Consider the following 27,253-nt stretch of genomic DNA (forward strand, 5'->3'; position numbering starts at 1 on the left):
CCTGTTAACTTTGTCTCTGCTTTTTTCTAATTTGACTCAGAACTGGAATGAATGTTACTTCTGCTGTATCAGTGAAGTAAATTACTAAGTAAATGAACCCTTTCTTATGAAATTAGTACATGTTTACCCCACTATCTGAAAGTAGAGTGTCCCTATAAAACCTTTTGTAAGCCTAAATGATGTAAAGGAAGAAGCAGTTACCTTAGGACACATCTTGCTAATGGCTGCACAAAATAAATCGAGATAAAGCACAGATGCTTACAGACACAGTTCAAAGCTATGGAGGCTTGATGCTGAGATGCTGAGTGTAGTTCCAGGGGAAGGAGCTTGGTGGTGCCGCTCTCCCTGTCTCTAAAATGTTCACTGCAGAACAGACTGAACGCTGTTTTTGCTTTTCACCTGTTTTTGTAAAAGCGAAAATCTTCTTTGGATCTCTTTTGGTTGGTGAAAACAGGTACTAATGTAAGTCTTTCGTAAGAGCAAAGAGCATAAAGGGAATTTTTTAAAAGCAGGGGATACCCATTTAAGGAAAAGTTCCCTTTCTGCTTCCCCCTTTCCTCTGCCATTAAACATGCTCTATGACAGGGGTCCCCAACCCCCGGGATCTAATGCCTGATGAACTGAGGTGGAACTAATGTAATAATAGTAGACATAAAGTGCACAATAAATGTAATGTGCTTGAATCATCCTGAAACCATCCCCCCTACCCCTGGTCCTTGGAAAAATCGTCTTCCACGCAAACGGTCCCTGGTGCCAAAAAGGTTGGGGCCCACTGCTCCATGAGATCTCTCTTTCCTCTCCCCTTGGGCAGATCCCACAACTCTTTAGTCACTTTGAGTTATTAAAATACATCTGATTTTCAGGGCATAAAAAGCCCATTTCACCGTAAGTTGAAGAGCCTGGTCCACATCTTGCAGCCTCATGGAGCTTCCATTTCTAGTGGGAGACAGACAGTAATAAGCAAGATAAATAGATAAAATATATGTTAGAGAGTGATAGATGCTATGGAGAAAAAATAGAAAGGCGGGTGAAATGTGTGGAGACTGTGACATTTTAGACAGAGTGGCCAAGAAAGGCCTCAATGAGAAGGTGGCTTTTGAGCCAAAAAAGACCTGTAGAAGGTGGTGGCGCAAACCATGTGGGTACCTTGAGGAAGAGCATTCCAGGCAGAGACACTGGTGCGGAGACCCTGAGGTGGAAATGTACATTTTAGTTGGAGAAACAGGTTGCTGTAGCCAGTTGAGCGAGGAAAGGAGGAGCAGATAAGAAGGATGGTGGTGGTGATGGGCCTTATAGGTCAGAAGACTTTGACTTTAACACAGAATAAGGAGGTAAGCCGTTGGAGGGTTTTGACCAGAGTCCCGTGATCTGATTTACTCATCGCTCTCCCTGGTTGTCATTGAGAATAGAATACTGTGGTGGGGCTTAGGGTCTCAAGTGGAAGCAAGGAGGCTACTGTAATTAACCAGACAGAGAATGCTGGTGTTTTCAATTATGGTTGAGGTGGTAGGAGTAGGGAGAAGTAGTAGAATTTGAGGTATGTTTTGAAGATAAAACCAGTGGAATTTACAGGAGGTGGGATAGAAAGAGTGTTGTCAAGGGTGAGGTCTAGGTGTTTGCCTGGAGGAACTAAAATAATAAAGAGTTGCCATTAGCTGAATTAGGGAAGCTTGTAAGAGGAATTGTAATATCTGGGATTCAGTTTGGGGCATGTTAAACTTTTCAAAATTACTGGATACAAAATATTAGATTTCAAAATAAAGAGTGTTTAGTAGGCATTTAGATGTATAGCTCTGGAATTTAGTATAGAAATGTAGGCTAGAGATACAGGTTTGTAGGTTCAGAGCTTACTGATGCTATTGGAAGCCGTAAAACTGCAGGAGATCAACGAAAGAGTAGATGTAGTTAGAAAGGAGAAGAGGTTTAAGGACTGAGCTCTGGAGGATTGGCAATATTTAGAGGTTAGGGAGATAAGGAACGGCAATAGTGATTGAGAAGGAGAAGCCAAGAAAGTTAGGAGGAAAACCAGTAAGTATGTTATTCTAGCAACAAAGCAGAGAAAGTGTATCAAGGAGGAAGAAGTGACCAACTGTGTCAAATGTTGCTGGGCCAGTCAAATAAGATGAAGATTGAGAAATGAGCGTCGAGTCTAGTGATGAGGTCACTGGTGACCTTGGATGAGAGCTGTTTCAGTGGAGTGGCGGCGGGAGTTAAGAGCCTGTTAGAGGTAATTGAAATGAGAGCTGGAAGGGGTAAAGGAATCGTGGTTAGTTTTTAAATAAAGATTGGGGAAGTGGCGCTTGTAGCATTCTTGTGGGCATGATTCACCAGAGAGGGAAAAATAGATGATCCAGGATGGAGTGTAGAATTGCTGGAGTGTTGTCCTTTTGGAAAAGAAAAAGAGAGAAGATTGAGAACTAGTGAAAAGGTGTGGCTAGCACCTATCTTGAGATTGTCAGCATTTAGCACCCATTTTCTACTCAGCTGTGAAGCCTCAGTGGCAGGTCAATTACTAGCCTATAAAATGTTACGTTTGAATTAGGGTGGAGTCAGTCGTGCCTCCAGCACACCCACACACCCCCTCCTTACTGCCCCCAGCCCCCCATCTTGATTTGTGAGAAGGAAAATGGGGGCTCTTATTCCAGACAAGGCAGCCAGCAAGAGCTGGATTTTTAGCCCTAACTCACCTTAGGCTGGGTTCCTTAGAACACAGCCAGAAGCTGCAACCCTACTAGGTCTACTCCAAAACAGTAGGGAAAGTCACATTTCGTATCCTGCTGCAATAACCATATCCTTAGTGTCTTGTAGCAGAATAGCATAACTGAGAAGACAGCAAATTTAAGAACCAAGAACTTGGTGTGGGAATTCCAGCTCTTCTACCAACTGGCAGAGCAGAGTTAAAATGGATCGCTTACTTTCTGTGAATTGGTTTCTTCAAGTGTAAAAGGAGGGGTTTGGCTTCAACCAGATCCTTTTCATGCTGAAATTCCGTGATTCATTAAAATATAGTAATCCCCAGCCATCTGAAGCATAACATAGTTCTTCTGCCAAGAACCAAAGAATATCACCGAGGAAATTTGGTTTCTTTGGAGAATTGCTCTCCTTGGGTTCCTACCCAAGTAAGTGTTTGCAAAACTTGACTGGAGATTAAATTACACATAGTAGCACTGAAATTATAAGAGGAAATACAAATATAGCAAAACTATTGAAGTCAATAGAGATTTATTCAGACTTTGTCCAAATTCTCTGAGTATTTTGTAGCTGTGGGACATACAGAAAGTTATTTAACTCTCAACTTTAGTTTCCTCATCTAAAAATAGGAATGTAATAATAGTACCTACTCCATAGATTTGTAAGGAGAATTAAATGAGATATACACTGTGGTGCTTTGACAAATGCTTGGCTTATTATGGAGTAAACCTTAGCTGCTGCTGTTACCATCGTCATCATCTTTATTATCATCAGTGTGTGACATGTGTAGTTTAAAACATTTTAGTATAGCAGCTGTACTATAAAAGTCTCATACTATAATTTAGTTTTATAACGATTACGTTGAGTCATCAAGGGAAAAATTAACTTAGAAAAGGAAATGCCATTGAATCAGTTTAAACTTCTTTTTTTTAAACAAAATTCATACTTCATTTTGTATGCTTTTAGTTACAGTGAAAATTCCCTTGAGGAATATACCTGATTCTCAGATGATGACAGAACAATGAGCCATTACTGTAATTAGTTCCAGTTGCTGTGTATACTTAAAACTTAGAAAATAGTATTTTTCAAAAGTGTATTTTCCCTAAATAGGCCATAAAAGTAAGATTTTATAGTTCATATATATCTGCCTTAAAAACAGGTTTTTGAAACATCCTGTAAACATTTTGATTATATCGTCAAGTTTTCTCCACCCTTTCTGTATGAACTGTTGTCAGAGTGATTATTGATAGCATCGCCTACTTGATGTTTACAGTCTGCAGTGTATGTTTTACAGAATTAATAAGCTATAGTTAAATCATTTAATGTATACCTGAATGTCCTATTGTAGTTAGTGTGGTTGCTTTATCAGTGCTGGTTTGCACTTATTTTAAATCAAACATGGGGCTTCCCTGGTGGCGCAGTGGTTGAGCGTCTGCCTGCCAATGCAGGGGACACGGGTTCGTGCCCCGGTCCGGGAGGATCCCGCATGCCGCGGAGCGGCTGGGCCTGTGAGCCATGGCCGCTGGGTCTGCGCGTCCGGAGCCTGTGCTCTGCAACGGGAGAGGCCGCGACAGTGAGAGGCCCGCGTACCGCAAAAAAAAAAAAAAAAAAAAAAAAAGTTAAATCAAACATGCAGATCATTTATAAACTGATGGTCATTTTAAAAGAAGAAAAGCTTTATACATAACAGTGCAGAAAGTCAAGTTAGTCTATAGTGTAAAGGTTAGAGAAAAATGGAAGTCTGTAAGGTAAATTTGAAAAGGGTTTAAGGGGTATTGGATGTGTCTTCCTAACAAATAACTGTGAGTTTAGACTTTATTTGAATTATCTCTCATTGTAGTTTATAAATGAAATGATGGTGTTGAACACAATGTAATGTACTTGGGGTTTAGTAGCACCAAGCACTCAGACAGACCTTGAACAACATTCCCACTAAAAGGAACCAGGACTCCTTGAAGAAATGGCAGATTCCAAGGATGGGAGCCTGGAACATATCGTTAGGCCAGAAAGTAAGGAAGTGTTCAAAAAAATGATGGTGGCCTATCACAAGGATACAGGGTCATTTTGAAGGTGTTCCCAGTGGCCAAATCTGGGGTGATTTGAGTGTCAAAATAATTAAATTCAGTAAGAATTCTAAATCATTAGGAAAAAAGATAGGAATCCATGAGACCTCACCAATAATACACATACATATTCATAGAATCAGGAGAAGAGAGGGCTCAGGGGCCAGCTGGTAAATGTGGAGGAAATGCTGACGTTGGAAAATTATGATTTTATCACTATCATAGTAAGGTGTAGTTTAGCCAAGAATCACAAGTCGATGTTAAATCTAGGGGAGAAATTCTGATGAAGAGTGTGGGTATTTGCAAAGGTTGCTTATTGGTTGCAGTAGGAAAATTGGACAGCACTTGATCTGGATAGTGAAAATTAACATCACCAGTGTGCCTCTGGATGTGACACCCTGAGGAGAACACGGCATCACTTACATTCTCTTCTAGCCAGGACTGAAATACCTGCATCTAATCACAAGGAAACATCAGACGAGTTCCAAATGATGAGCATTCTATTAAAAGAAAAACTGTATTCTTCAAAAATATTAATATTATAGAAGGCAAAGGAAGGCTAAAAGGCTCTATATTAAAGGAGACTAAAGGCACAGGATATATAGATGGTTGATCCCAAGACTGGGATCTTGTATCTGGAGGAAAATTAAGATTCTTTTCTAAGGCGTAATTGGTTCAGTTGACAACATTATTTTGCAGATTGTAGGTATTGTATAGATTTTACTTTTACTGAAATTGTAGCTATATTGCAGTTGTATTAGAAAATGCACACTGAAATATTTATGGGGAAAGGGCCATGATACATTCAACTTACTCTCAAATGGTTCAGAAAAAAAGCACTTTGTGTGTGTGTGTTGTGTATGTGTGTGTGGTTTTTTTTTTTAGGAGGAGGAGATGCAGAGGGAGAGAGAGGGAGTTGATAAAGCAAATGAGCAAAATGAGATTCTGGATAAAGTTATACAGGTGTTCTTTGTTTTTGTGATTTTTCTGTAAGTTAGAAATATTTCCAAATATGTTTATACACACATGCATGCACAAGTTGGTTGAGACTTAATTTCTTTTATACTTATCTCTTATTGTTCTAGGTTGCTAATTTACCTTTGATACTTAATTGGTTTAAGATGTTAAGTTCATTGATCACAGATATACACATTGATTTTTAATTTCTTTTAAATAGTGCTGGGCCTAAAGGAGATAACATTTATGAATGGAGATCGACTATACTTGGTCCACCAGGTTCTGTATATGAAGGTGGTGTGTTTTTTCTGGATATCACATTTTCATCTGATTATCCATTTAAGCCACCAAAGGTAAGAACCTAGAATTGCATTCTTTAATACTTATCCTTTTCCACAGTCAGTTTATTCTAGGGGATGGATGCAGTTATTTTTATTTGTTTTTCATGGATTATACAGAAACTCTCATGTAACCAAGGATTTTAAAACTAGAAGTAATTGATTTGTGTCTTTTACAAATAACTTTGTAATCAGCAGAGAGTTTGTTAATTGTAAATAAAAGTATGCCACTTTGCCCATCAGTAAGCACATAAATTTTAGATTTATGATATGAGAAAAAGTATCTTATGAACCTTGCTTAAGAAACCTGTTGGGATAAAAAGTAAATTTGTCTGACAGCTTCCGGAAAGAAGAGTTAAGTAACTTGAATCTTGTGTTAAATACCCTATCTTTATAGATGAGCAAAGACTAGAAACCTATAGCAAAGAAGAGAGAACTAGTACTATTTAATAGACTTATTTTGTGCCCTCTGTAAGTATGATGCATTAATGGGAGTGAGGGCGGCTGGGTGACGTAGGCCTCCTGTTGTCTCTGAATGTGAATTAGGTGGATAACAGCGAGAAGGGTTGAGTTGTGTCTTGTGATCACTGGCAATTATTTTTCAAGTCTTAAACATAACAGTTATTTGATTAGCTTCCACCTCTGACTTCTCCCAATAAAATAGTCAAGCCAGCAGTTTTTACCATCAGTATTAAGCCTGAGCATAATTATGCTGTAGTTAGAAAGACTTCTGACATGTCAGGGAGAAGTGTTATCAAGCCCTTAACTGTCAACCTAGTTCCTTATGTTCCCTTCACTATTTAAAATATATGTAGCGATTTAATGCCTGCCTCACGTGCACGTGTGTTGTTATGTGTGTGTGTGTAAAAATAAAGGATTTTTTTTTTTAAAGAAGGCAGATCGGTTCTCCCTTATCTAACGAGGTAACAACAGTTCCACCTAGTGGTATTTACCTCAAATTGCAGATACCAAGTTTCCCTATCACCTAGAGGTATTGGCTCTCAACTACAGCTGTCAGTTTTTGAGTGCTTTACTTTGTGGTCCCATCAGAACCTAAGATCTTTAAATGATTGTCTTATTTAATGTTCTCGGGTATGTCGAGTATCTCTTGCTAGATCAATCAAAGAAAGGGACAAAACCCTCATGTTAACAATACTGCAGATTGTATTCACATTCAAAATGACACATGTTAAAAGCCAATATATCATTAACTATTCAGTTTGCCTTCAGTGCTTAAGTTTTCTGTATTACAGCAAACAAAACCTTAGCAAAATAGCACATGACTGTATTTATAGTGAGGCTTATTTCTACTTCCGTCATTTTTCATATTGGAAATTGGTTTTAACGTGGTAGCAAAATTAGAAAAAAGTTTGCAAGATTTTAGTTTTTATGAAATTTTTATACATGAGGGAAACTTTGTTAAAGGAAGAGACATTTTTCTTAGAATCTTTTAATGGAAAATAGAGATTGACTAGCATACTTCTGTATATGATTTGTCATAATTATTTTGGTTAATATGGCTATTAATTTAGCATGTTAATTTTTTTGCTAAAGTCTCAATATTTTTATTTTCTAACCCTTTAATGTTGATTCCTTCCTCTTCCCTAAGATATCTTATGCAGTATTATGAAGCATTCTTCAGATCTATAGTTGGACAAGTGAAAAAGAAATAAGACTTCTGCTGTTATCTTGGTTTAGGTATAATTATTTCTCTACAGTTCTGCTTATTTTTGAAGTTCAGATAAGGTGTTGAACTTCTTGAAGAATAATAGAAATTTAATTCTCTTCTGTTCATTGATTGTTAGAAGCTGAAAGGAATCAGAGTATTAATTGTGTTTGTAAGCCATGCGTATCTATTGAGTAGTCAGCTGTCAATGATATGAACATACGTTATTCCCATATTCTGGAGCAGGGCTGCCTAATAGAAGTATAATGCAAGCTACATGTGTAATTTTTTATAGAAACAGTGAAATTAATTTTAATAATATTTTACTTAATCCAGTGTATCCAAAAATATCGTCGTTTCAACATGTAATCAATAGAAGCATCATTAACGCCATATTTTACATTCTGTTTGATATTGTCTTTGAAATCTGGTATGTATTTTACACTTTTAGCCCATCTTAATTCTTACAACCACACTTTAAGAGCTCTGTGTAACTAGTATGTACTGTGTTAGAACAGTTCTAGAGTTATATACAGTAGTCCCTCCTTATCCTCAGGAGGTATGTTCCAGGACCCTCAGTGGATTCTTGAAACCACAGATAGTACTGAACCCTATATGATGCTATTTTTCCGATGCATAAATGCCTATGATAAAGTTTAATTTATAAATTAGGCACAGTAAGAAATTAACAATAACTAATAATAAAGTTAGAGCGGTTATAACAATATACTGTAATAAAAGTTATGTGATTGTGGTCTCTCTCTGTCTCAAAATATCTTGTACAAACTTAATGCCTCTTCCATCGTAACTAAGCACTTATGCCTGTAGCGTTTTCAGCTTGAGGTACAACAGCAAAACTAGCACAAGTGTTTTTATCCTTTTACAATTTCATGGATAGAAGACTCATTCTTACCATAGATCTTAGCAACCTCAGTGTAGAATTTTTTTTCCTTCCCTTATTAAGTCAAAAACTTTCACCTTTTCACTTAAAGCAAGAATTTTAGAGCTTCTCTTTGGCAGATCTCAGTTGCCAGCATCACTACTCTTGAGCTTTGGGGCCATTATCAAATAAAGTAGGGTGACTTGAACACAAGCCCTGCGATACTGCAGCAGTTGAACTGATAGCCAAGATGCTACTTAGTAGACTGACTGGGCAGGATTATGCTGGACACCCAGGCAGGGTAGATCAGGACAGTGCAAGATTTCATCATGCTACTCAAAATAGCACAAAATTTAAAACTTATGAATTGTTTATTTCTGGAATTTTCCATTTAATATTTTTGGACCCCAGTTGACCTCAGGGGTCCAAAACTGAAACCATGGAAAGCAAAAATGTGGATAAAATGAGGACTACTGTGGTCTCTTTCTCCTCCTTCCCCACTACACCAGTGGTTTCTTTCTTGTTTTTAATTATGCGTCCTTATCAGAAATACACTTTTGAGTGCTTTAAACATTTTCTTCCCAGACTCCACTTGGGAGATCACAGTACATTGCTAGTTCCAAGGGATCAGGAACTGTCTTTTTTCTTTGCAACTCCAAATTAAGAATTAACCACCCAATTTGTGTTTGTGTTTGTTTGAAACTGGTGTTTGTTTCTATGGTTTATTCTCTTTTTTCACATATCTCAAGGATATAATAGTTTCCTTTATTCAGTAGCTTAAGACCTTACTTGTTTCATTTTACTGTCTCAGTCTAACAAGACAGTGAGCCATTTGTGGAAATGAAAGTCTGAGAAATAGAAAGGCTGGTGATTTCACCAACCTTCTCCAGTATTTTCTGACACATGGCAAGAGATTAGCTAAGCTGGTGACCTTTTTCTACTAAGAAACTAACGTAACTTTAGTTTTATGTTTAAAAAAATTCTTCACTAGTTTCTCTTACCTTTGCACCAAAACGTTTCTGTTCTCCCTCACTTCCTGTCTTTAAATAGTGGTGTATGAGTGCATGCCCACACATACATTCATAGAATTACCGTATCATTTGTTTAAACAATTCAGCGACTCATTTGGTTTAAAAGCAATATAGTTCCAGCTATACTGGGTAAAAACAATTTCTTTGAACTGAATTAAATAAAACCATTTAATTTTGCTATTACTTAAACCTAGCGTTTGTTAGCTCTTCGATGAAATTATATGCTGTTTGCTATGATCTGTGATATGTTCCACTTAATTTTTGCTAGTGAGAGTTTTAGTTGGTAATAAAGCTTTTTATTTTCTTTCTGTCTTTAATGTCACTGCCCTTAGGTTACTTTCCGCACCAGAATCTATCACTGCAACATCAATAGTCAGGGAGTCATCTGCCTGGACATCCTTAAAGACAACTGGAGTCCTGCTTTGACTATTTCAAAGGTTTTGCTGTCAATTTGTTCTCTTTTGACAGACTGCAACCCTGGTAAGCAGATTTTTATTAACACATACAGTGAGGCTACAAAAACTGCATTTTTTTTCAGTTTAAAGTGAATTTGAGAAGTAAATGCTGTTGGTAGAAAGATCAGCATAAAACACTTTTTGAGGAAATTATCAATGCCATTTCAATTAGAATAGACCAGAAGTTTCACAATAACTTCCTTTAATTTGTTAATGGCATACTACCCTATAATTATTTTCTGCCTGTCATCGGTGACTCTCTGTTTTCTAAATTAATGGAGTTGTACAAACCACTTTTGACGCGAGTAAAGTAATGTTTCTTACACCACTGCCACCTTCTCTTGCTCCTCCATGCTGCCATGTGCTTTAACGCAGCCTCTCAGTAATGAAGGGCTTCTTGTTCTCCCTTCCTTTTCGGATTATGGTTGGTTGTATTAAATGTGGTAATAGTCGATATTAAAATGACAGCCGATGAGAGAGTTAGACTAGATTATAAGAACTCAGAGGTAAAGTCATTAGTGCATAATCTGTAAGAAATGCCTAACAGCCACACATGATCTTTAATGTGGGCAGCTGACTTGAAAAAATAATGTTTAGACCTGGGATTTCACATATGCTCTCTTACTAAGTGGTCATTTTTTAAAGAAGTTGGCTTATTTTTCCTAAATATTTAATCAATCACCAAAGGTTATTACTGTTATATTAGGCCTAGCAGTTATACATATACCCAAAATACAGATTGATAGGTAGGTAGATAGGTAGATAGATAGATAGAATGATATATAGAAGGATATTCATTGTGGCATCTTTTATTAAAGCAAAAGATTGTAAATAACCTACATATCCATTAATAGAGGATGTAGCTTAACGAGGTAGCTCTATGTGAATGGATAGAGAAAACTCTCTAAGATATATTAAGTAAAAAAGCAAGGCACTGAAAAAAAAACACACATGCGTAACAATATTCTAAATGCTTATAAATGTGTATAATGTCTCTGGGTAGAAATGCTGTGAACAGGTATAAATTATTTGCCAGGAAGAGAAACTTCTGAGTAGTTGGAGTCAGGAGGGAAGAAAGCTTTACGTTTTACTGGCTGTTGTTTGGTGTACTTCAAATGTTGTACATAGTACACCTTTTTTGAAAAATAAATTCAAAATAAAATTTACATCTCAGATTCAATTTCTCACTCAGTACTATTTAAAGCAAAATGGCAAGTAAGCTTTCAAATGGAGGTAAGGGTAATGATTTAAGTCGTGTTATTGTACAGAATGAAGGAAATATTTCATTCTGAATCTGAGTTTGGAAAAATTAATTTTTAAATATCTGTAGAAAAACAAATACAATCATCTAGCACACTTTTATTGTTCAATAAAATGCTGAGTGAAATAGTTTTTGTATATTAAAGGCATACACATTTTTAAAAATCAGATTTATTAACTCAACATTTATTTTTTAAAGAGGCTTTTCTAATTTAATATTAAAATATAAAGATGATTATGTTACTTTAAACATTTTTCTTCTGAGAAATTAGCCATTATATATCAAGTTGCTGCTGAAATATCAGCATTTCAGTTCAGTAGACTATTAGAACTGAACCTTTAAGACACCATATAATATCTTTTAATGTTCTTTCCACTTTTCCAGCGGATCCTCTGGTTGGAAGCATAGCCACTCAGTATTTGACCAACAGAGCAGAACATGACAGGATAGCCAGACAGTGGACCAAGCGATATGCAACATAATTCACATAATTTGTATGCAGTGTGAAGGAGCAGAAGGCATCTTCTCACTGTGCTGCAAATCTTTATAGCCTTTACAATACGGACTTCTGTGTATATGTTATACTGATTCTACTCTCTGCTTTTATCCTTTGGAGACTGGGAGACTCCCCAAAAAGGTAAATGCTATCAAGAGTAGAACTTTGTAGCTGTAGATTAGTTACGTTTAAAACGCCTACTTGCAAGTCTTGCTTCTTTGGGATATCAAAGTGTATTTTGTGATGTACTAAGGATACTGGTCCTGAAGTCTACCAAATATTATAGTGCATTTTAGCCTAATTCATTATCTGTATGAAGTTATAATAGTAGCCGTAGATGACTAGGAATTACGTCATTTGTATTAAACCCAGATCTATCTCTGAGTATGTGGTTCATGCTGTTGTGAAAAATGTTTTACCTTTTACCTTTGTCAGTTTGTATCGAGAGGATTTCCTTTTACCCTTTGTAGCTCAGAGAGCACCTGATGTATCATCTCAAACACAATAAACATGCTCCTGAAGGCATAGTTTCCTGTCGTAATATTTTAAGTCAGTCTTGTTAGAAGGTGTGTCTGAGATGATTGTTGATGAGATAAAAATGTGAATATGAAGATTAACTACAGAGGACTAGTATAAATAAATCATTTATTAAATTGAAAACATTTGAAATCGTATAAATGTGTAGAGTTTTTTTCCTTTAAGTCCTAATGAGAGAATACATGAGTTTAAATATACAAAACTGCGTTTTCTAACCATTGGTCTCAAAAAAACATAAAGCTCTACTTTGATAATATGATATTTGAGCCAAAAATAACATGAAATCCTGGCTTACAAGATTTTGTTTCCAGAATGATGACTTCTGTCCACCATTGGGCAGCATTGTCAAATAACTTTAATCTGGTAGCTCTTCTGTGTCTTTCATGCATTTTTGACTTCTAATCCTGTTCTTGAATTTTCATGGTGTTTTTGGTGTGCGTTACCATTCTTATTATGCACTTGTCCAACAGATATAGGCAGAGACAGAGATGAACATAGAAACCCTTGTCTGCCCTGAAGGTAGACTAGAACTCTGGATTACTGTGCAGTTGTGGCATTATTTCTCAGTTGAAAGAATAGGGAATTTTAAGGGTTTAATAGGTTATATGAATTCCTTCTTTCTAGTTATAATTATTAAATATTAGATTTCTTATAGGAGTTTATTTTTCAATATTCAGATTGGTCAACAGAGTATAAATGGTTTTTTTATGACTGGGATAGTTATTGAGGTAATTCTCTGGTCATGTAACCAAGGTTGTGGAATATGGGCAAATGTCTTCTCCAGTCCTAAATATGGAAATAAAATACTACCCTAAAATTTATAGGCTGGAATTATTAGCATAAAAATACATTGCTCCAGGATAATAAAGTAAAACATTTCTAGTTGTATATACCCTCACAAAGAATAATGGATTCCTACTTGAGTATTTGTTAGTAGAAGTCTTAAATCAGGGTAAAAATAAACACTTCTATATCTGTCTTTCACTTAACGCACACCCGCCTCTCCGCCCCCCCGCCAAAAAAAAACCCAAAAAGAATCTCTCCACGTTACAGAGGTACACCAAACAGGCTTAGGCTTATGAAAACCTCTGAGCCTTTACTATTTTGAGTTCAAGTTAATGTGATGAGAATGGGCATCTTTTATGTAAGCTATAAGGATTTCTATGTAGATGAGCTGTAGAAAGTAGTTTTTATCCACTTCCAATATTGTACATTCTGCATCCTAGGTTAATAAACTTCTCTCTTAGTCCTAGAAAAGCATTCATCATACTGAATATCAGGATATTTGGAGATGCTATCCTTTGACTTCCTTCACTTGCTATCAGCCTAATTACTACCACCAAACTGTTTACTTGTAGGCTGTGTCCCATACTCACCTGGGACAGAGTGGAGAGAACTGGTGACATAAAAATATTTGTGGCTCTTCCACAAACTACCTTTGTGGCCTTAAATAAGACACTTTCATCTCTTATGTAAAACTCAAAGAAGTTAATTTCATTATTTCCCTGTTCTCTACTAGTCCTTAGTCCTCAAACTCAGTCATCCTAAATCTTACAAAATTTGTTATGCTTGTTCCACTTTCTCTTGCCGGGATCAGGCCACAGTTTCAAATGGACTGAGTAATAAGTCATCATTTCGGTTCCTACTATTAGGTTCTTTTAAAATTCTGAATTTTAAAAAATCTTTTCTCTTTTTGATCCACTTCCCAGTTACGTAGATGTCCATCCATGTGTACTACAAATAGGTTTTTTTTTCCCCATGGAACTTTGTTCTAGATGTAAATTGTGATATTTTAAAACCTAGACCTTTTCTTATTCATTAAGAGCAAATTTTACAAGTCCAAATGTAATGTTGTAAGTACTCAAGAATGGCCACAGCACCATGTACCCTGTTGAGCCTGGAGTGTTCTAATTATGATTGTGTGCCCTCAGAGGGGCCATGCAGTGCACAAACCACTGCATGCCAGGCCCCACTTAGTTACTGAGGTGCCTCATCTTGTTTAATATCCCTCAGAAAGCTTCAGGAGAGAGACACTCTGATGATCCTCAGTTGACAGAATAGAACTGATTCACGGACAGGTTAAAGAGCTGGATGCAGATTACACAACCAGTATGATGCGGAAGTACAGCCCCCATTCTTTACCACTAGGCTAAGAGTTTTTGTTTATAGCATTACGGTTAGTATTTAATATATATATGTTTATATGTAAAAGCGGGTATACATAAATTAGAAACCTTCTGAAAGGTAATCTATAAGATAAAGTACAATTTTGCATTTTAGTCAATCCTTATTTTAATCTTCTATTTTAGTCTCAAATGGAACCTTACAAAATAAGCCTTTACTAATTGATTCCAATGAATACGAGGTATGTTTATTTATATTCTGTCTCAGACATTGATCATAATACTTTTAATATCACTGGCTTCCCTTTTTTAATTTGGAAAATGAGATAAACGATGTTATTTTAAATTTATTTAACCGTGCATCACATGACCACATCAGAAGATATATATTGATAAATTTATCAATCATTTAATGATGACCTTTTTCAAAATAAGATACATTAGTTATCTAGACATTGCCTTTTTTTTTTTTTTCCTAAACTAGGATATCCTAACGTGTCACAGGGATAAAATTCGTAGGTTTGATTTGGCCCGTGTGTATGTTAAGTCTTTCTAATAAGGACGTGGAGGTGCTGTGTACTTGGAGTCAGTCCTCTACTTGCCCATGTGTGTTCTTACAGCAATACAAGAATGACTGCATTGTAAAACTCAAGTCAGTTTCAGTCCTGTGGCATCACATAGTAACCTGTGTCCTAGTCATGTTAATGCAGTACATTTGCACATCTTCAGCTAACATACTGTGGTCTTTGGACAGAATCATGGCATGATTTGAAGCATTAATAATTTTCATAAAACCATTGCAAATGATTTGAAGGGGTTGAGCTAATGATTCTACAATAATTATCCACTTATATTTCAGTTAGTGTTTCTTACATTAGATGAATAGAATATGTAAATAAATCCCTTGTTTCATGTTTCAATTAATAAGTTTTTTCGAGTAATACCGAAATAATAAAAAATAATTCATAATTACATTTTAGTAGATAGGCATTATTTGAAATAACAATTATTTGTAACTAGTTTGTTAACCTTTTTTTTGGTAAAGTTCTTCAGTGATTTAAGTGAACCGCTCCAGTGCGTAATGGGATGTTTCTACACAGTGGAATGATAGTCCTTTCAAAGTGGTTATGAATTGAATTTCTAGGACTGGTGTGGATAAGTGGTGTTAAAACCTTGTCAGACAGAATCAACCTAGATATTACCAATGAGTGCATTTAGAGAACTATAAATTGACTTTAAATCTTTTGTATCTGTAGGTTACCTTGCTGAAATCCAGTGAGGCTAAAGCCAATTATGCAGGTCTTTTTAACATAGAACATTAAAAGCAGTTTTTCCCCAAAATCTTCCAATTCCTAAAGTTTATCTCAAGTCCAGCTCTTTTAATGAAACCTTTCCATTTTACTATCATGTACCTTCAGTCTGTCAGTCTCTCTGTTTCTCTTGAGACACCATCTGTACAAACATCGGAAATAATAGAAGCAATTCAAGCATGTACATATTTCCAAGTGTGATCAAACAAGCCAGGTGCCCTTCTGGGCAAGAATTCTTTTTTCTTTCCTTTTTTCTTTTGGATGGAAGGGGTGGAGGGGGGAGGGTGGTTATACTATATACCACCTTAACTGACCTCCATGGTGAGTTTATTCTACAAATTTTAAGAGTTTGCTAATTGAAGGTCATTTCAGGCACTGTGATGCATGCAGAGATGAATACATTCTTAAATAGTTTTTTTCCTGTCCAAATAGATTTTTCCCTCTTGTTAGCAGAGGAGAACACATCTTTGCTAATGTGTATCCATTTTCTACTGAATGAGAAATCAAACAGATGTCCCTGCTGATTTAGCTATGAAAATATTAGTATAATAATTAGGTAAGTTTTATCTAATCTATATGATGTTAAACATTCTTAATACTATTTGATGCTTTGAAAATAATTACTGTCTTTCAAACTACTCTGAATATCCAATATCTCTAGCGTGCATTTTGATACTTTATTATATTCAGTTTAACACTTTATGCATACTTCTGGATAGTGAGCTTTTGGAGGATAATATCTATAGTCCTTGTCTCTGTATCTTAGCCCAGTATATAACATGATATACGTTTGCTGAAAGAATGAATATTATATCATGGGTGTAATCTTCTCCATAAGGTTATCCAGGGACCATGTAAAGCATATAAGTCATGTCTTCTTTAATCCCCCATTATACTGATTCAGTGCTTTGTACTTGGTAGGTGATATTCCTGTAAACTTGAAATGTGAGAAGTAGCAATGGGTTATTTTCATAACCTACTTAATGCCTACTTGTTTTAAATGGAGAATGAATCTTGTAATTTTAAAAGTCCTTAAATATACCAAAATGCTTTCTGTCCTACAAAATGTACATCATTTCCCATTATCATTACTGTCTTAATTGATATATTTCTCCTATTCCTTTTTACTGGTAAAAAGGAAGAAGACAATGGAATATATGTGTCTGCTTACAGTATTCTTTTAGGGGTATCTGATAGGAAAAATGAAAAGTGGTAGCTTTTGAAAAAATTTCTTTTAAGAGAAATATTTTAGGGAAGAGGAACAAGTATACTGTACTGTATAGTAGTACAAAGGGGGGGGGCAGTCCTGGAGTGTTGAAAGTTAGTCATTGAAATATTATCCAAATCTCTTCATTTGGTTTTTCTTTCCCACTTCTGTCTTCTGTGAGAAAGGGAGATAGAATAGGACAAAGAACCAAACAGGTCACTTTTTTTCTTTATTGCCCCGTTATTCCTGAGCCAATAGGTGTAATTGAAAGGTGACAGGGTAGAAGCTCCCTAATTCCAGAAGTGTAATTCCGCCTTCTCATTGTAACATGAGTATTTTGTAAGTTGGCTAAGCAAATTCAGGTATGTTGGCTGCTTACTGCTCCAGGCCCATCTCACACTGAGAGGGGAGAGAGATAAACCCATGGAGAACAGGTTACTGAGCGTTGTTGGTCACCAAGAGAGGTCCTGATACTCCGGGGCAAGTGTGTAAGGAACGTTAAAGATTCTCTAGGACTGAGACCGGAGTGCTTTATGACAAGTCTTTATATGAGCATGTCATTCCTTCATCTCCCTAGTGATGAAGAAGAGTAATTATAAGAAACACAAGGTGAGGGAGTAAAGCTGTATTGCAGGGATATTGCTGGCACCCCTTGCCTGATTCCTTTATCGTTTTTTAGGAGCACATTAGCCCTCTGCTGAACTCTTTCCCTGGCCACACAATTCCCAAATAGTAAAGGTCATTTTAAGTATTCATGTGGGACAGTTTTTTCTTCTGTAATTTTTTTTTAACATCTTTATTGGGGTATAATTGCTTTACAAGGGTGTGTTAGTTTCTGCTTTATAACAAAGTGAATCAGTTATACATATGTTCCCATATCTCTTCCCTCTTGCGTCTCCCTCCCTCCCACCCTCCCTATCCCACCCCTCCAGGCAGTCACAAAGCACCCAGCCGATATCCCTGTTCCATGCGGCTGCTTCCCACTAGCTATCTACCTTACGTTTGGTAGTGTGTATATGTCCATGACTCTCTCTCGCCCTGTCACAGCTCACCCTTCCCCCTCCCCATATCCTCAAGTCCGTTCTCCAGTAGGTCTGTGTCTTTATTCCTGTCTTACCCCTTGTAATTTTTTTAATGACACATTTTATTTGTATTGTCACCTCCCTTGATCACGAGCCCCTAGAAATCAGGGATCCAATTCATTTCACTAACATTGGTTTAGATACTTAGGATTAGCAGTGAACAAACCACACAAAAATCCCTATCCTTAGGGCGTTTACTTTCCAGTTCAAGGCGACAGACAAAGTTTAAGAAGGGGGGAAAAGTGTATATGTATGACGGTAAGTGCTATGTCAGAAACAAAACGGGGAAGAGAAATAGGGAGTGTGCTGAGAGGGAGAAGGGGGAGGTTGCAGTGCAGTTGTGAAAGGGTAATCAGAGAAGACCTCACCAAAAAGATGAGTCAAGAGCTGAAGATGGTGAGGGATAAGAGAATTGCAGGCAAAGGAAATAGCAAATGAAAAGACCTGGGGCAGGGGCATGCTCAGTGTTTGCCGAAACCAGCAAGGGCCCGGAGAAGGTGGGGCAGAGAAAGCAGCAATTAGAACAGCAAGAGGCAAAGTCAAGAAGATGACAGCTGAACAGGTCACGTAGGGCCGCGTAGTGTGTGGAGTGCCTTGTGAGGAGTTTGGGTAGTACTCTAAGTAAGATGGAAGCCACCGGAGGGTTTTTTAGCCAAAGAATGATAGGTTTATGACCTGTTTGAGAATTTCTGATTACCATTAGGAAAAAGACTTGGGGGGGAGGGGAGAGGGAGCCAGGCTAGAGATACTGATGACTCCAACCTGGATGGCATTAGTGTAGATGGTAAGAAACGATCAGATTCTGGTTCAAGGTAGCCAATAAGATTTGCTCATAGATCTAACTATGTGGTGTAAAAAGGAGTCAAAGTTTGGCGCCTGAGCAAACTAGAAGCCTGGAGTTGTAGTTAATTAAGGTGAGGAACCTGGGGGCAGCGGGTGGGGGGTGGTGGCGTTCAGCAGGACTGGAGACAGATGAAGAGCCTCGCTTTTGACAGGTTAAGTTGGAAGTGCCTGTTAAGCATCCAGATGGAGGCGTCAGAGCAGTGGACATCCGGACCTGGAATTCAGGAGTGAGTTCTGGGCCAGGCACAACATTTGGGATTCATGAGTGGATAGGTGATATTTACAGCTGTGGGACTGGATGAGATCATCAAGGAAATGAGTGCTGCTAGAGAAGAAAGAAGTCTGGGCACTCCAACATTAAGAAGCTGAGGACAGACACGAGGAATCAGCAAAGGAACCCAGGAAGGAGCAATCAGGAAGTAAAAAGGAGAAGCCTTGGAGAGCGTGGGGACCTGAAAAGGAGGTGAAAAGTTTCACGGAGGTGGGAATGATCTACAGCTTCAGATGCGACTGATGAGCCACGTAAGGTGCAGATGTGGACCGGAATGGCCATTTTATTGCAACTGACTGATGGCAAGCATCGTTTTGTTGGAGTGGCGAGATCAAAAGCTCTGTTGGAGTAGGTGCCAAAGGTAATAGAAACTGTAGACTTCTGACAGTTTTGCAATAGAGAGTAGTTTTCTTTTTTTAAGATGGGGGAGAATTATACCGTATGTTGATGGGAAAGATAAACAGAGAGGGAGAAACGGATGAGTAGGGCAGAGAAGCAATGTCCTCGAGAAAATCATTTGTGCTTTACTGGGGGTGTTTCCAAAACTCCCTGCACTTCCCTTGGACATTTCTTTCTCTTCCTGAATAGACTAGGAGCTCTTGGGAAGCACAGTATCCCCACTTAAAGCAGTACTGACCTTCACGAAACTTGAGCTCTACTAGTTAGGCAGGAGAAGATGGGATGTAGCACACAAGTGAAGTGATTGTCCTTTTCTGGGAATGCAACATCTCATCCCATCCCTAGTTAATAGAACAAGCAGCGGGCAAGGGGATAGGTCCAGGCTGGAGGGTAGATGTGGTAATGGGAAGCTTTCTTGTGGCTTCTACTCCTCCACGAAGTAGGAAGTGGTTATTGGCCGAAAGGGAGGATGGGGGGACCAGACCTCATGTGTCTGTGTGACTCCTCTGTGCCCAGGAGAGTGGTCATTTATTGTCGAGAGAATAAATGAATGGTTAAGTGAATTGTTTAGCTAGATGGGCCTTTGATTTTATAGTTACATGTTAATCATGAACAAGTAATTAAAATTCCGCTAGTGTCTGGAATGACTGTTCTTCATCAAGTATGGTTAGCAAATATTAGCTGACTTGAATCTTGAGTACCTTAATATTTTCTTTCCTTGAAGTGATTTTCCTTGTCATTGAGGAATCTACCTTGACACCAAACTTAACTAGATTTAAATTTTTAAATCAACAGATTTAAGTATTTATAACTAATGCTGCTTTACATGCTGGAAGTGGGAGAAACTTACATTTCCCAAAGAGCTCATCAAAGTCTAGTCAGGAAAAGAGATGGCCTAGGTAAGCACAGAGAGCTCTCAGGAAAATGGCTTATCAAAAATCCTTTCTTGCCCATTCAGATGATTCTAGAAAATAGAGCAGTGTTTACCCCAGGTCTACTTTGTAACGTAGTAGTGAGAGAAGGATGCAGAGATGCCAACTCCTATTACCCTGACTTCTACCCCTGGTTCCATGGGAAGACACTTCCAGTTCCAGGCCTTCTGTCCCTTTACCTTACTCAGGAAGTAGGGAATTTGAAGGGCAAGTTTCATTTCCAGAGAACCCATGGGGCAGTGAGCTAAGGACCAGGACTCATACCTTCTATTGTGTTTCTCTTTCCCTGCTCCTGTCCTGACTTCCTGCTTCCAAGGTTCATACGTAAGAAATGGGGCACTTCTTAGCTTATTTTCTGTGAAAACCTGGTCAGTGACAGACCCAAAACATCACAGTTGGCTCAACCACTTAATTTTGCCTAGAGAGTCAGGAATTAAGAAATACTTAGTCAGCTTTTTTCCTGATTGAGTCTTGCTGAACAGTACTTTTGCTGTGTGATTATTGCATTTATACCCAACTAATTATCTGAACTTAAATAGGGTATGACTCTTCTTTCTTAACCTAAATTAATCATCATAATATTCTTTAGACTATCTCTCACGCTTATACAGGCTAATAGTTGCTGGCTTTTCACCTTATTTCTGAAGGATAGCATGTTTGGATTCTGTTCTCAGATTTTTCAGTCCTAGGTCTAATTCAGGCCCTTATCTGCAGGAGTCTTTTAAGTCACCCTCTTGTCTATACAAAGGACTCCAATCTTTTCTTCATCCTGAGGTCACATTAATCTTCCCAGAGTAAGCACACTCCTCGCTCACAGACTTCAGTGGCTGCCCACTGTTTTCAGAGTCCAGTCCAAACTCCTTAGAAGCCCAGCTTTCTGTCATGACATCAGTACGCCCCCATATGATGAAGCAGCATCTATTTCAGTAGTAGGTTCAGATGCACTGGTTTTCAGTAAAATACCAGAGTCATTCTGGCCAATGGCAGCCGTTCTATCTATCACTTAAAAATATTTTCTCAGAGAAATAGCAATAGTGACTCATTGAGAAAACTTCCTTAATCTTCTGACTCTTCTTCAAGGCCTTCCTGCTCATAGGACTGACTACAACTCTTTGATGTTCTGACACTTTTATAATTTCTTTTACTACTAGCAGTTCAAAGTATTGATGCATATAACCTTGTTGCTGGCTGTGTTAAGTTTCAAGCATCAGAAAATAGATTGCTTAAGATACTTTGCTTGGCACACCAGTATTTTATATCTGAATTGATATACTTGTTACTTCAAGACAGATGGTGCATTGCTTCTGTGCCTAATAGCATTTGGCAGTGCTGAAATTTAGCCTTCTGTTCAATCCAGAATAATTCAGTGATGAGTGGGCAACTTTGTGCTTTTTTTTTTTTTTTTTTTTGCTGGATTTGAATATTTGGAAGTGTTTTAGCTTACTTACTAACTATACGTAAGCGCCTTCATAAAATGACATTCCAAGTGTAGGCAAGTACATAATCAGTGGATGAGCACTGTGTATCAGTTTGGCGTATGGTACCACTTGTTTTTATTTTCATGATAGTGATATGTTTCTAGAAAGATTAACGAGTATTCGGCCACATTTAAACATGGGCACAAAACTTTCCAGGTTTAAAGTTAACTGTTAGGGTAAGGAGAGTTGACATCAAAGGGGAGGGTTTGCAAATGTTGAAGTGAGTCTAAAGGAGCAGAGGTTTTTAGGTCTCACGTTGATTGTCTCTCCTCAGTTTCATTTGATTCCCCTGGTTAATACCTCTCCTCAGGCACCTTGCTAAGACAGCCATTTCGTTATTTAAGGCCTGGCTGGAAGATTGCAATAAATAGCATCTCTAAAGCCCTGTATTTTGTTACTTAAATTAGAAATCGTTTTGTATTCTTCCTTATTTGCAGCTTGTTAGAGCTTTCCTAGTGATTTGCTGGAAATGTATTTTCTCTCCGTGTATTTTCAAAGTAGGATTTATGTAATTCTGTGGTTATCATTAGGGGAAGACTGGGTGTTAGGATGCCAAAAGCCCACAACCTGAGAACACTCCAGTGGGGACATCTGAAGAGAAACAGCAAAAGCACCGTCCTTCTGCACTTGGTTGTGGGTTCTGTTTGTTGACGGAGGATGTTGATGGTTGATTTAGGACAGGGCACTGTGATGTGGAGAAAACGTCCATCCCATTTAAGCTTTGGGAAAAGGTTTACTCCTTTGAGCTGGGGCTAAAGATACTGTATTGCCTGCTCTCCTAATTCTGGAAGGATAAAGAGATCAATAAAAAGTTTCCTCGGATTCTGTAAGTCAGACCTGTTTCTATTTTTTCTACATTTCCAGAGAAGCCAAGATCACAAAGACTGGGGCATTCTGTATTACTATTGATTCTATAATGTTACTGTAAATTCTTTTTCTGACAGTGATATATTGTGCACAGGTACTCTGACCACTTCTCTAGATTCATTTCATATAACACACCCAAGGACTGAACTTCAGAGTCACCGCTTCTTTAGCATCTACAACTTGTCTGGAAGTTGTCTGGAAGACTCAGTTCCTGTCTACTGTGTAGTGGCATACCTGGGACAACGGAACTAGAAGAGTGACTTAGGAGGACACATTTACACCCAAAGGACTCACGGCTTCTCTGAAAATCACTGCAATCTGCTTATTTAACACAGTAGGGATAGTAACCTTAGCTCTTAAGTCCAGGTCCTGCCCAGGAATCTTTAAAATCATCATTTCCAAAATAAAACGTTACCTTCAAATAAAGTATTTATTACACATATATGAATACTAATTACCAAGAGTTGCCACCTGACATATTTTGACACTTTGTCTTGAAAGAAATGAATAGAGAGATCACAACTTTTAAATTTTAGTTGTATTATCACTTAGAGTAATTAAAGGTCATTGATGTATCCACAATAGTTACTTCATGAGTAAAACACTGCAATAGTAGTTATTTCAACTCTAACTCCTGGGTCTTCAGATTCTGAACTCTAGGGTCAAAATAGTTTAATTAAACACCAGCCTGTGGTAGAGTAACTAAGCTTTCAAATTTCTTATGTACTGTCTTATTCTGTCAGTGGATTTTTTTTTTTAACTTCTCTGGGCCTGACTTTCCTCAATTATATAACTGAACAAAAAACAATGAACAACACTGCAGAAATGTTGGGGAAAATGATGGGAGAATTTTGTTTAGTAGTAAAACACTGAGCAGTGTAAAGTGTCTGGAGAGACTTTAAGCAGTAAAACAATACAATTGCAAATTGTATGGATAATTATATTTTTGAGTACAGCATGAAGCTTCACTGTTAGAACGTTGTTTTTGCTTGTGCTAATAGGTTGTGTCGCATCTTTTTTTGTTGTTTTTTGTTTGTTTGTTTTTGTCTCTGGGCTCTGAAGATTGGAGTTTACTCTTAATTGCCAAGAAGGACATAAGTGAGTATATTTCTTTTTTTTAAATTTAACAGACCAATAATGGATACATATCTATTTCAGAGTATTTGATTATAATTAAGCAATGTAGATGCTGTAAGATTCTTCTAGATTTTACACTTGAGAGCTGGTCTGGTCTAATCATTTCTAGATGATTCTTCTGATTCCCAGACAAAAATGAAAGACTGAAGGAATTAAAGAATTTAGACTCATTCTGGGTGTGGTGGGAACAAACTCATGCACGTTCTTCTCTAGAGAAAAATCACACTTTCCTAATCCTTGAGGTTTCTTTTAATCCCATGTTTCCTCCAGACCAACAGTAAGATGTTTTCACTTTCTTTCTTTTTTTTCTTCTTTCTTTTTCTTTTTTTTTTTTTCCCTCCAGAAGAGGTGTGGTGGAAGGGTCTGCCAGAACCAGAGGCTAAGCACACAGCAGTATAAAACAAATTCTTTATTCCAGCTTCCAGAATTCATCCTCTTCAAACTTTCCTGTTCACTGGAATAACGAAGCCATTAAACAGTGGTGTCAAGAAGCCTCATCCAGTGGTTGGAGCTCGGTAGGAAACAAGGAAGCAGGCAGGTGTGGATCCAGTAGACCAGCTGCACTCAGACCTGCCCAGTTTCACTAAAGGGGGTGGGGAAGTGGGGAGGCAAATTTTAAATTAAATCGGTACTGAAGCAGATCTGATGTGACTGTGACAATCTTCCAGTGAATATTTGTTTATCTTAATTTAAATAGTCACGTGTTAAAAATGTGAGTGTCAGATTTACTTCCTCCCAAGGCCACTCAGCTATGCTTCTTGTAGTCTTTGGAAGGGATGAAGAGGAAACACAGAGCCACACTTTAATGATGGTGCTAGACGTTTGTGAAAGCTAAGTGTAATCGTAGAAACATTTTATTTTATATTTTTATTCCAGAGTAAATGCAGTGTACTGCGTGAGCAGGTTTAGATAAATGTTTCGTGATATGCCAGAAAGGTTACACATACATTTGCTTAAAGAAACTCTCCCTCTGGATTTAATAAAATTCTAGCCACAAAGAGGTACAAAATTTAACTCACGGGATGTAATGAAAAACCTAGAAAACTTACTTCCCACACATTTTCCTTCCCTTCCCTCCCTTCCCCTGCCTTGTCTTCTTCCCCATCGCCGCCCCCCACCCCCAGCTTTGCTTGCCATGGTTGTAGGAAAAGAAGAGCAGCTGAGCACATCGTTACGTTGTTCCTTTAAACTCTGAATCAGAGGGAGGTTTTCTGGCATCTCCCAAAGCTACAGTGCTGAGGAGCTTGTTGCTACCCACCGCACATCATCCCACAACTTCTGATTAAATGTCTTGAGAATTGGCCGGTATTTTTAATTGAACACGGGAAAACTTAAATATACAGGAAGTGTACCTTTGTTTTTTAATTCATTTGTATATTTTCTTGATGCTTCGCATAAAGACCAAAAGGTGCTTTGGCTTCTCTTTGCCCCCACCAGAACTGTGGAGTTATTGTGGGGTGTATGGTATTCCATAGCACACCATAGATCTCCACTAGATGTCAGTGTGTCACCAAATGAAACCAGTTCAGCGCGCTCTCCAGACCTGTTCTTGAAACATTGAAAATGGGAACTCATCTGTTACTTTTTAACCAGAATGATACAGAGAACTTTTAGTATACAGGTTAATAATAAGTTATATTTGTCAATCCTAATAAAAATGAAATCTTTAAAAAATGTTGTACCTTTCATCTGAGGATTTTAAAATGCTTTGCTTATATTCTAGTTTTTGCAATGATATCCCCAAAGAGATAGAATGCAAGTATTCATTTTACATTTTACGGTAAAGTACCTGAAGTGCAAGGGGACAAAATGATTGGCTCAAGATCACACAGACGACATCTGCTAAACCCAGGCTGGTATTTCTGCCATCACAGAACCTACTCTACCTAAATAGTGCTGCTTGCTCCTTTGGCGTGGAAAGTGTACTTGGGTGCAGATGCCCTTTATTTCTCATGTGTATTAACCACTTTGCCTAAAAAACAAGCTCAAGAAAAGTGGAATGATAATTAAGAATGATTGAAGATTATTGATTCAATTAGTATGGAGATAATTAAGATGTAATTTTAAGGTTTTATAAAGATTGCACAAAGAAAATGTGCTAAACGATGTAGATAACTTTAAAAATTTATAGCAGTGTTTTACCTATGCTATTTTACAGATGGTGAACTCAGACCAATGTTAGCCTTGTCATAGTTCATATGCTCCAGCGCAGAAGGAAAGAAACGCAGTTGTAGTTTGGTCTGGAAGGTTGAAGCTCTTGGGTATCTTGGGATTGATGGACATATTGTGTTTTGTAGGTTTTACACTGTATAATTTTCTTAAAGAGTATACATACAGTCCTGTATATGAGGATTTAAATAGTGATTTTATCAAAATTGTGTAAATACACAAGTTACAACTATGTAGAAATGTTTGTGGATAAAGATTAAAAGATAACACATTAGGGTGGTGAGATTATGGGTGAATTTAATCTTCCCCTCTCTATGTGGTAACATTGTTTTTATAATATAAAGGGGAAAATGGTTTTTATTGTCCTGTAAAAATTTGCCACAATCTCTACTTTAGAAAGGCTTGTTTCCTGTCAATGAGGTACCTTCTAAACAACTGAAATTCAAAAGATTTGGTTTGGTTTATTTACTTCAGTTGTTCTAATTTAATCACAGAAACCAAGGTTAAACTGGCAGAAGTACATATTTTCAAACCTTACTGGGAATTTTGAGCGAAAATAAATGATTGCCCCAATCCCAACAGGCTGTTTGCTGGCAATGTTCAGTGCATTGTCGATGTTCATACTGATGAAGAAATGTTTAATAAATGTAGCTGTCTTCAATTTGTGTTTTCCTTTGAAACGGTGCAGGGTTAAAAGAGTCGCCAGTAAAGTTCAAGAGATTTTCAAAATTAAAAATTAGAATAGCTGTTGATTTTGCATGCTTGGACCTATGTTTTGGTTGAGAACTTGTATTTCTCAAATCATGCATGGATCAAATTGAGGTATAAAATAACATTTCACATATGTGAAAGAAAACTTGTACTTTTATGATATGTCTCGTTTCAGTAATAACAGTGTAGCCACCCTTGAATTGTGTATAAAAGCTTCATGGGCAATAATAAAACTTATACAACTGATCAGTGATTATCCGTTGGAGAAGTCAGGCATGTGTATCGGAATTGCCTAGAAAACTTTTTTAAACCCATGTTTCCCTGCCACCATCCCATCCTGTGATCACAG

General features: G+C 37.5%; 1 protein-coding gene and 1 long non-coding RNA gene across 9 annotated transcripts in view; both read left to right on the forward strand.

Moving 5' to 3' along the window:
- UBE2E3 (ubiquitin conjugating enzyme E2 E3) overlaps positions 1-26,854 on the forward strand; it is a 104,037-nt gene extending 77,183 nt beyond the window's left edge. For 5 of the 8 annotated variants that reach the window (XM_033423672.2, XM_049712593.1, XM_033423669.2 and 2 more), the window contains exons 4-7: positions 5,932-6,064; positions 9,959-10,106; positions 23,950-23,985; positions 24,443-26,854. In XM_033423672.2, the coding sequence (XP_033279563.1) occupies positions 5,932-6,064; positions 9,959-10,106; positions 23,950-23,985; positions 24,443-24,543 (418 nt within the window). In that variant the 3' untranslated portion in view covers positions 24,544-26,854. Of the gene's footprint in view, positions 1-5,931; positions 6,065-9,958; positions 10,107-11,726; positions 12,364-23,949; positions 23,986-24,367 lie in introns of those variants that run through there. The other 3 variants (XM_033423674.2, XM_033423675.2, XM_033423676.2) reach the window with 3 other exon arrangements.
- LOC117200512 (uncharacterized) lies at positions 16,377-22,854 on the forward strand. Its single transcript, XR_004482099.2, has 2 exons — positions 16,377-19,572; positions 22,551-22,854. It is a non-coding gene; the product is annotated as an uncharacterized LOC117200512 (long non-coding RNA).
- Positions 26,855-27,253: the final 399 nt, after the last annotated feature.

This window comes from Orcinus orca, chromosome 7 (assembly GCF_937001465.1).
Source record: "Orcinus orca chromosome 7, mOrcOrc1.1, whole genome shotgun sequence".
Classification (NCBI taxonomy): domain Eukaryota; kingdom Metazoa; phylum Chordata; class Mammalia; order Artiodactyla; family Delphinidae; genus Orcinus; species Orcinus orca.